The sequence below is a fragment of the Strongylocentrotus purpuratus genome, unplaced genomic scaffold (assembly GCF_000002235.5).
Source record: "Strongylocentrotus purpuratus isolate Spur 01 unplaced genomic scaffold, Spur_5.0 spur5_scaffold_16, whole genome shotgun sequence".
Lineage (NCBI taxonomy): Eukaryota > Metazoa > Echinodermata > Echinoidea > Camarodonta > Strongylocentrotidae > Strongylocentrotus > Strongylocentrotus purpuratus.
This window is the reverse complement of record NW_022145601.1, coordinates 26,433,681-26,443,117: the sequence shown is the minus strand read 5'-3', so window position 1 is coordinate 26,443,117 and position 9,437 is coordinate 26,433,681. Positions and strand designations below refer to the sequence as shown.

The 9,437-nt window shown below is 32.4% G+C and overlaps 1 protein-coding gene across 1 annotated transcript in view; it reads right to left on the bottom strand.

Moving 5' to 3' along the window:
• Positions 1–6,477: 6,477 nt before the first annotated feature.
• Positions 6,478–9,437, bottom strand: part of LOC764175 (tyrosine-protein phosphatase non-receptor type 11) — a 31,432-nt gene continuing 28,472 nt past the window's right edge. The window contains exon 15 of the mRNA XM_030987166.1: positions 6,478–9,372. Within this exon, the coding sequence (XP_030843026.1) occupies positions 9,304–9,372 (69 nt within the window). The 3' untranslated portion in view covers positions 6,478–9,303. The remainder of the gene's footprint in view (positions 9,373–9,437) is intronic.

Below are 9,437 nucleotides of genomic sequence, written 5' to 3'. Positions count from 1 at the left end.
TGATATATATATATATATGGACTGTCTTCATATTTCGAGGTTGAATGTCCTCTTTTGTTAAAGATGTAAATATTTTGAAATGTAGGGAGCTATGTGGAGTGGTAGAGTGTTTGAAGCTTGTTTTGGACCATATGTTGCCTAAGCTTTTTATATTTTAATACTGATATTACTTTTACCTGCCTTTACAAGTTTGCAGTGTCTAAATATAACATAATGTATAACAATGTATCCAGTTTTTCCGTCCAGATCTTCTGAAATTGTGTTGTATTTTGAGCATTATCTTTTGAAGTGTTAAAGCATGGTGTATAGTAAATAGCTGGTAATCATGTTTAAGTAGATATGTGTACATGATACTGATGATATGCAATATTCTAACATTATCTGATCATTCTATGAATTTGTATACATGAGTATTAAACTGTGATAGAAAAACACATACCTGGGCGCTAATTTTTTTTCCCAATCAGGTTTGCCAATGCTAATATTTCCGGTCATCTGATTGGCTGATATGTTACGTCATTAGCAATGACGTAACCGTCAGGGTGAGTGATAGGGTTATAGAAATCATGCAGAATCACTTTTCATTAACCCATCGTTGGCTCAATCGGTAAGGTCAGCGTAATACAATCATAGAGTTGTGGGTTCAAGTCTCAGTTTATTCAGTTTTTTGCCTTTATAAATAGTGAGGCAAAGCAATAAAAAATCAAAGACTAATTGTTTGTGACCTCTTTCCAAGGTGCTAATGACGTAGAACATATCAGCCATTGAGAACAACGGAAATATAAGAAATTGCAAACCTGTTTGGGAATAAAAATTTCGCTACCTGGGCCCCGTCTAATAAAGAGTTGTGATTAATTGCAACTTATTTTCGATTGATATCAATCGCAACAAGGTAAATAAGAGATAGACGACTGCAAACTTGCAATGTCTTGGATCAAGCGCAAACCTTTATAAGACGGGGCCCTGGTATGATGCTGTATCTTTAGTTCATATTTACACTGTCTCATGCATATGACATGTAGTTAGTTTTCATGTGTGGTGAATACGATATGATACTATTTGTACAGGTACATTCAAGTATAAGCATTTTGCTTGCTTGCAGTGTATATCTAATGTACTAATATAAATGACTATGTATTATATAATATTAAAAGGATAGGTATGTATGTAATTGTATATCTATGATTATGTAAATTTGAATTTACTTTAAAAAGAAAAAAATCAGTATTCAATAATTGCTGTCCATGGTGAAACATTCTTTCATTTGTGTGTCATTTATATGAGATGTATGTATATTATGCAATGTGGAAAGTATTTTTGAAAATGCATCATTTTGAATTTCATATTTACTCTTAAGTGTGTGATTATTATATTTACAAACACCTTGATATAACCCCATAGTACTTATGTGTATTCAATATGCCATATCTGAATGGTTTGAAAAGTGAAATTTGCTGCAAAAAATGTTGTAATGTAGATAAATTTGTGATAGTTGAAGTGAGTATTCAAGTATGAGATGACAATTAATGTACAGTGTATGTTTAGCTTGATTTTATACAAATGGCTGTATTGAGAGAAAGTTATATTTGTAAGCCTGTAATTAAATAATATTGATAAATATATCAAGAGAATACTGGAACTTGCTGAAGTTAATCCCCTCTGCAGCTTCCAAAATATAAGTTACTGTATGTGTGAATTTTTAACCGAGTTTGGTTTTAGATTTAGCTCTAAAACATGATATTGTGGACATAAGATCAAATGATAGTTAATACATGTAGTTAGAGAAAAAAATTCAAGCACCAGATATAATTTAATATTAAGACACTCTTCACCCAGGTGAAGTAAATGGGTACTCGCGAGGAAGGAATCCCTTTAATGCTTCAGCGCCTTATGATGGTGGCTTAGCTACGGCCAGGGTAATGATATACTTTGTATTAAAGGTATTACAAAGTTTTGGTATGGGGTCATGAATTTGGTTCAAATTAACATATTGGAAGCATATACATTCCTACAATATACATTGATCGTTGTCGCGGTTGAAATCGAGTCTAAAGTTATGAAATTATAAATAATAAACTTTTTATGTTGTATAGCTCCCTCTCAAGGTCAAGATATTAATTTAACTATGAAACAATGTTTCTTGACTAAAATCGACCGATTAGCTATTCCCGTTTGGAAATTATAAATCCCAACTACATATTCTGAGATTTTCATGGTCGCAGCTACCATTGTACGGCCATAGGCGCTATTTGAAATTTATCAAAATTTACCGGGAGCACCGGTAAATTTTTATATTCAATTTTTCACGAAAACAGAAGTGTTTTAGGGGCTATTTTTTTTTAGTGCTCATAATACATCCACAGGGGCATCCAAATATATCAAAATTGTAAAGATTCACTATCCACCCAATTTTCAAAATCTCCCAAAACTTTGTATTACCTTTAAGCACAATAGAGTATATTCATTTATTAGCTGCTCTATGTAAATGGGCCTATTATTATATTTTAACCAAGTGTGATATATATATTTTATTTGCAGTGCTGTTCTTGCGTCTTTCACATCTATCCTTGCCCTACCCTTATCAATGTTTGAAATGTCATGTGTGTAGTCACTTGAGAAAAGAGGATATGTCTTAAAAGCTAACATGTGATCTTGAGTGTCAGTTGTGGATTGTACGAGGTACATGTATGAGGAAAATAATAAGATAACATGAAAATGTGTGCATGGAACCCAACTCAGGCTTTGGTTCTGTGCCTGCCATACTCTTTTTGAGCATGTATGGGTACATAAAAAAGGCCCACTCACTCACAACTCCTTTTTATGGTTAGAAGTAAAATTAGAAGCCCATATTTTGAGTATAGTGATCTTCTAACATAGAGAACAAAAGATGTTTTGGTTATTGGTACACTTTGAAGAAAGCCAAGTCAATGACAAGATGCTTACAAGTACATGTACTTGTATTTCATTGACTGCTCATTAAATAGTTGTTATAAATACATGTGAGTTGTGAACACCAGGAAAGGGCAAAATTTATTTGCTTCTCATTTTTTGTATTACTCTTTTTGGAAGAATCTTTTTCTATGAACTTTGAAATTACTCTTCTGCTATTGTTCAACAAGTGGACAATCAAGTTTTTTACAAGACAGAGACTAAACGCTTGCAGCTGTTTTAATGAAGAACATGATACATAAAAAATTCTACAAATTTTCAATAAAAACTTGGTTTAGATTGTGCCTTCACTTTCTTACAGTAATGTTATATGTTTAAAATAATATGATTGCAGGGCCATCAGGGAGAACAAATACTGGGTAAACAAGACATATTATTATTACATTTTGATCAACAAAAAGTTTGACTTTCAGGAGCATGTGTAGCTCTAGAGCGAGTCCTAAAGAGGGCCATCGTTTGCACGTTTATTGAAATTTAACATTTTATTAATGTGTATTGTGTGTGTAATGAAATAAATAATATACAAGCCTAGATTTCCAGTGTGTATTGTTGTTTATTGAAAGTGTTACCCTGCATCTGTGTGTCAGTGGATGGATGAGAGGAAGAGAAATAGAAGAGAGCTTAGTGACGCAACTGCACTCATCATCAGATGCATTCATGAGGGTTTATGGCCTTTTGGTCTACTACTAGTTCGTCTACTACCCAATTGGTCTATTCCCATTCCCAGCCAGTCTCATATCCACATGGTCCAATAATCATTTGGTCTAATAATCATTTGATGAATATGATATGATTAAATGATTATTAGACCATATGGATAGTAGACAAAATGGGCATTAGACAAACTGGAAATTAGACCAAATGACTATTACCTAAATTGTTATTAGACCAAATGATAAGTAGACGAACTGGTTGTAGACCAAACGACAATTCACCTTCAAGAGCATGACAAAACAAACACACAAAATAGGCCATTTTCGTAATGTAAACAAATTCATGCATATGCCTTAGTGAAACGCCTTGATACATGTATCTCAATAGTCAGAATTCAAATTGCATTTATTAGTTGGTGCTAGGTAGGGCAAACATGGCTTGCCCTGCCGAACAAGACATAATATATGTCTATTGACTATTGAGATACAATTATTTGTAACGGGTGAATGATATTCGTATCAAGACACTTTAGTATAAATTTGGTTACATTACGAAAATGGCCCATTATGATCGACAACTATAAAGCTACAACTATCATTAATCCAGAACACAGATGTAGCCGGTCATATTAATCAAGATTGTCTATTTAATAGGGTGCAAGCATGATATCATTAAATCTCTATATTCAGTGATCATCTAGCACACCTAAAACATACAAAAACAAATCAGTTTCCAGGAAATTTTCTGGATATATTCAACAGTGCATTATTCAATATCATGGAAACCAAAATAAACTGTCACCATTCTTCATACTTAGTTGCATACAATACTTTTCTTCAAAATACTTATGATGGAATATATTAAAATCTTCCTACAGCTTTACTTCATCATTTTGTAGCATTTATGGCTTATTTACATTAGAAATGAAATATTCTGTTCACTATTCCTAATATTTATGCATAACAACAGAAAACAAACATTTCAGATGCTATAGACAAAAAAAATATATAAATGAGCATGGTCCATGGTTTAAATTACAAAAATATAACATTACAATATTTGTCAAATGTCAAAAACAAACATTAAAAACAGATGCCCCAAAATATTCAAAACTAGAGATGACAAAATATACACTTTAAAAGAAAAGAAGAAGGCATCTTCATTCTCAATTTACTGTAACATGTCATAATACATATTATTATGTGAATGTATATACCGGGTACATTAAAGAGCAATGTAAACCAATTTATATAAGCATTGATATAACAACTTGCAACTCAATTCTGATATGTTAAGAATATGAAGCATTGTGATTTGCTGATAATTCTAAGACGATATTCTTACCTATCGAGATCAAGTATTCCTACATGTCGACCAGTGTTTGACATCATACTTCAATTCTATTTAAAGCAATCAAATTTGAATTCAGTCAGTACCTGTCTCATAGACAGATCTTGAAGGACTGAGGCAATGGCCCAAAATAATCCACACTCCACGCATTTACATTTGTTTTGTCCAGGGGGTAATATAACCACCAAGCACAGGGACCTAGGCCCTGCTTCATAAAACTTGTTAACAATAACAAAAGCTACATTTTTATGACAAATTTGCTCTCAGCCAACCAAATGCCACAATTTTGTAGCATACAGTATAATAGTTTATATTGTAACTTGTTATTGATAACAAGTTTTATGAAATAGGGTACAGGATTTGTCTGAAAAATCAGCAATTTTATCTACACAAACCAATTATGCATAATATATAGCGGCTCGAGTTCTCACTTGCAGCTTGCTTTTTGTAGCACGACTTCTTTTGGTTTAAACTAATTATTTATTGCGGACCTTGTGATGCAGCTGCTATTGAGGGCAGTTGAAACTGCCAAGCTAGTTTAACTCTAGTAATGAACTTCAGACCGTTACTGAAGAAAGATACAACCTACACAAAATAAGACTTTACACACTACAGCAAAATATTATTCCTTATTACACTTCAAAGCTATATTAAATATTCCTACTTCATATTTCATTATTCATCCTCAACGATATGTTGCAGCGATATTAATCGATGCTGACATTGATTTGTAGTATGATATGGTAGCTTGGTATTTGTTACTTTTCAATCCTGAAACTTCATTCAGTGAGCAAAAAATTATACTGTCTCTCATTTTATTAACATGCATGGAACTCTTACTAATGCACATCTTTGATTGATACATACAGCTGTTTTTTTATTTTATCAAACATGAAGACAAGAATATGTAAGTAATTCAAGAATTTACCTAAAATCAAAAGCATTAAGAGAAACAGTAGAGAGGGTTCAATTAGAGGAACCATAAAGCAACAAACAAAAATGACTACCACTCTTAAATGGTGTACATCTTTGTAACAAGAACTAAAATCTAAATTGTATGTAATACACTTAAATAACGTAAGAGCTCCTTGAAGAAGAAAAAAATATTGCACAGAAGTCATATTAATCTAATTGTTTTCCTATTTCTTTTCAAGACAGAGTGAAGAACAGGGTCTTTACATGGTAAACATTATGGGAGATATTAAAGCTTAGGAATTACATGTACATGTATGCAATCTGTATTATGTCCTTGTACATGGAAAACTTTGCTTTAGAAGGAATGTGTAAATACAACTTGATGTAGGTGATAGAGAAATGTATATGAAGAATTCAAAATGGCAGAGACATTGTCAAATTCTCATCTATGAAACAATTAAAAAAAATTATAAAGAAATTAATTCTTTCATTCATTTGGTGGTTATTTCTTTGATTAATCAATTTAAATAAAAAATAAAAAATATTTGAAATCTTATGTGGAGGCATCGAAAAACAAAAACAACAAAAATATTTCCAGAAATAAATTTGAAGATTATAAATTCTTATGCACCATAATATTGGGTAAACACATTGAAAAAAGTAAATGAACTTCATAAACATGCATAGTATTTTTACCAACCAAATCTCTTCTTAAATTCTTTTCATATTGAATTTGCATAATTTGCATGTCATAATACATTAGAATAGTACATAGCATTGTTGTGGATCACACTTTCATGCCATACCTTAGTTTAAACTTTAGTCCCATGTACACATTTCTGTGTACAGTGTCATGTGACTCTTAGCAAGACTGAGCTAATTTCTTATTATTTTGATGATTCCAAACCCCAACAGTACATGTATACACCAATACTTATATGCTACATGGTCAGCCTTTTTCCCCAATCACTACCGCAGTTTCTTTCACAATGCAATCGCAGGAAGAGAACTCAACTTTATCTTTAAGTCATTATTCATAAAGTGTAAAAACTTAAGTCCAGGTTTACATCATGAAGTTAAGTCCTACAACTTTATAGAGCACCAAGTGTTGATCACTTTATCCCATAAAATTTTCAATAGTTTTGTAACTAGGTGAATAAATAAAAGTGAACATCACGGTGAAATGAATATCTCATTGTTTTTCATTTTTCATTTCATCACTTAATTCACTTCATTTGTTGGAAGAACAAAGTAAGCCAAATGGGGTTTTTCTTGATATGCTTTGATGAGTATAGGCCACTGAGCCTATGTATAATGGTATATACAAAATGTATAAGATTTCTTTGAAAATGAAAGCAAGAACCCACAATACCTTTGACTGCAACCCCCTTTGCATTGTATTTTCAAACTTATTATAAAGAGCACTAACTTAATGAGCTATGAAGCTTGTCAAATATGTTTCCTGGGTAGCAAATTTCAGACATATTATTAATTGAGTTGTGCTAATTTGTTTAGGAGATAGCTACATAAACTAAAAGCTTCATAAACAGCTAGCTACGGTACTTAAACTACTTATAGCTACATAAACACACACATTTACACTGAGATTATTTCTTTTAATTAGATGCAAGGAAATCTATATAATTAAGAAATTAATTGAAATTTGTTTAAATTAGAATTTAAAATATTCAAAATTTGCATCATATAATAATATCACTTATAAAGCATAGTTTTGTAGCTAATTCTGAAGCGAATAGGGGCAAAATAGAATCCTGAACAATTAAAAATGATCACAAGACCAATATCGTTTATCATCATGTCAAATGCTAATATACTTTATCGTGTCTACAAAAGATGTGCTTTATTATGAAAAAATATGTCTCCATATATCCTTGGAAAGTGTCTATTAATCAACAAATATTTACAATTAAGCATGATTTCACATCAAGATTGGGAGAGTATTATCCATTGATATTCACCATATATTCAGAGAACATTCAATCTATTGATGCTAAAGCTTTATGATATAGATTGATACTGGATCTGGATTATACTGTACAAAGAGTATTTTAGAGAGACGTCTGTGCAATGACAAACTCGCTTTACAACAGTATTAGTCCAAGATCAGTGACGTCACCTAACTCATGAAAAGTGACATGATTCTGAAGACGTGATATGACGGTCATATTCATATGGCATCACTCTTCCCCCAGCAAAATAGATGCCTAGACTTGCAAGAATGAATAAAGATCTGTGATTTTTCGAAATGTGCCCAATTTGGCTCTTTCTGCTCAGGCAAGGTTCAAGCACATTGATGAAAAGGTGATATCACATGATGTAATAATGCGACATCTAGTAACTGTAACAACAGAGTCTGCATCCAGAAACTAATACATCCAGAAACTTTAGTTATGAATTTCCAAATGCCACATGATAATCAACATTAAAATGTAATTTGTGTAACTTCACTCTTCAATACATGTAACCGATCTTCAACTCCATCTTTGAAAATTCTGAATCAATTTCTTTTATTTCAACCAGTTTTGCCTGATTTACAAGTTGACAAATTTCCTAGTCCATTAGACAATCTACATTTACATAGTTTGCATTTTAAAAATACTGTAATTATTCTCTTGTCCTAATGGTTTAATTAAATAAATATTTAATCACCATAATCCTGTGATCTATAAGAACACACACATCTTATTAATGGATGTGGCTGGTACATTGTTAGAGCTGTCCACATTTTACTTTTTACATCACGAAGAATCTTTGCATTTCCACTTGCGTCTCAATAAACCTTCAAGGTCAACTTAAAAATTAAATTACATTGATATTAGATAAGGTACTGCATACACATACGTGAATAACCAGATCACATGTACCTGCAGAACTCTGTATTATCTATAAGTATATGTATCTAACATAACTATTTAATCTTCAACCTTTGTAGGACCTTACTTCAGCATTTAACATTTTTTGTGAACACTTTTGTGAACATTTAGTTAACAAAACATTTATAGTCCTATGCATTTCCAGAAATCTAGAAAAAATTGCTGAAGCATTAAGACATGCTTTAATACACTTAGAATAAATGTGAAAATGTGATATTTTTCATGCACCTCAAATACACATCACAGCGAGATCACAAATAATCAAGCATGGCTTTCTCCCAAATGAGAGTCATTAGATTCATTTCATTCTAACCATCGCACCGAGTTGAGGGGTCCCGTACATATAAATGGAAGAGTTTGTTGAAATTCCAACAATTGTGAGCGTAGTCACGGGCTATCGCAACAAATAAATAATAGAAGACATAAAGTGTCCTGTACACATCCGCACCTGACGATGATCTGCTGTAGTCTATGATGAAGCTGGGGTCCAATCATAGTTGTGGTAGTTTACTCTCCAATGACTGGTTCCTCTAGGGACAGGTTATTTGATGTTGTTGGACTTTGGAACGGGAGGCTGCGCTGGGCGTGCCCTAGGAGGAATTGGTGTTGACTGTAAAGGAAGAGAGAGAGAGAGAGGAGAGTGATCATGATGGGGAATCAAGAGAGGAAGAGAGA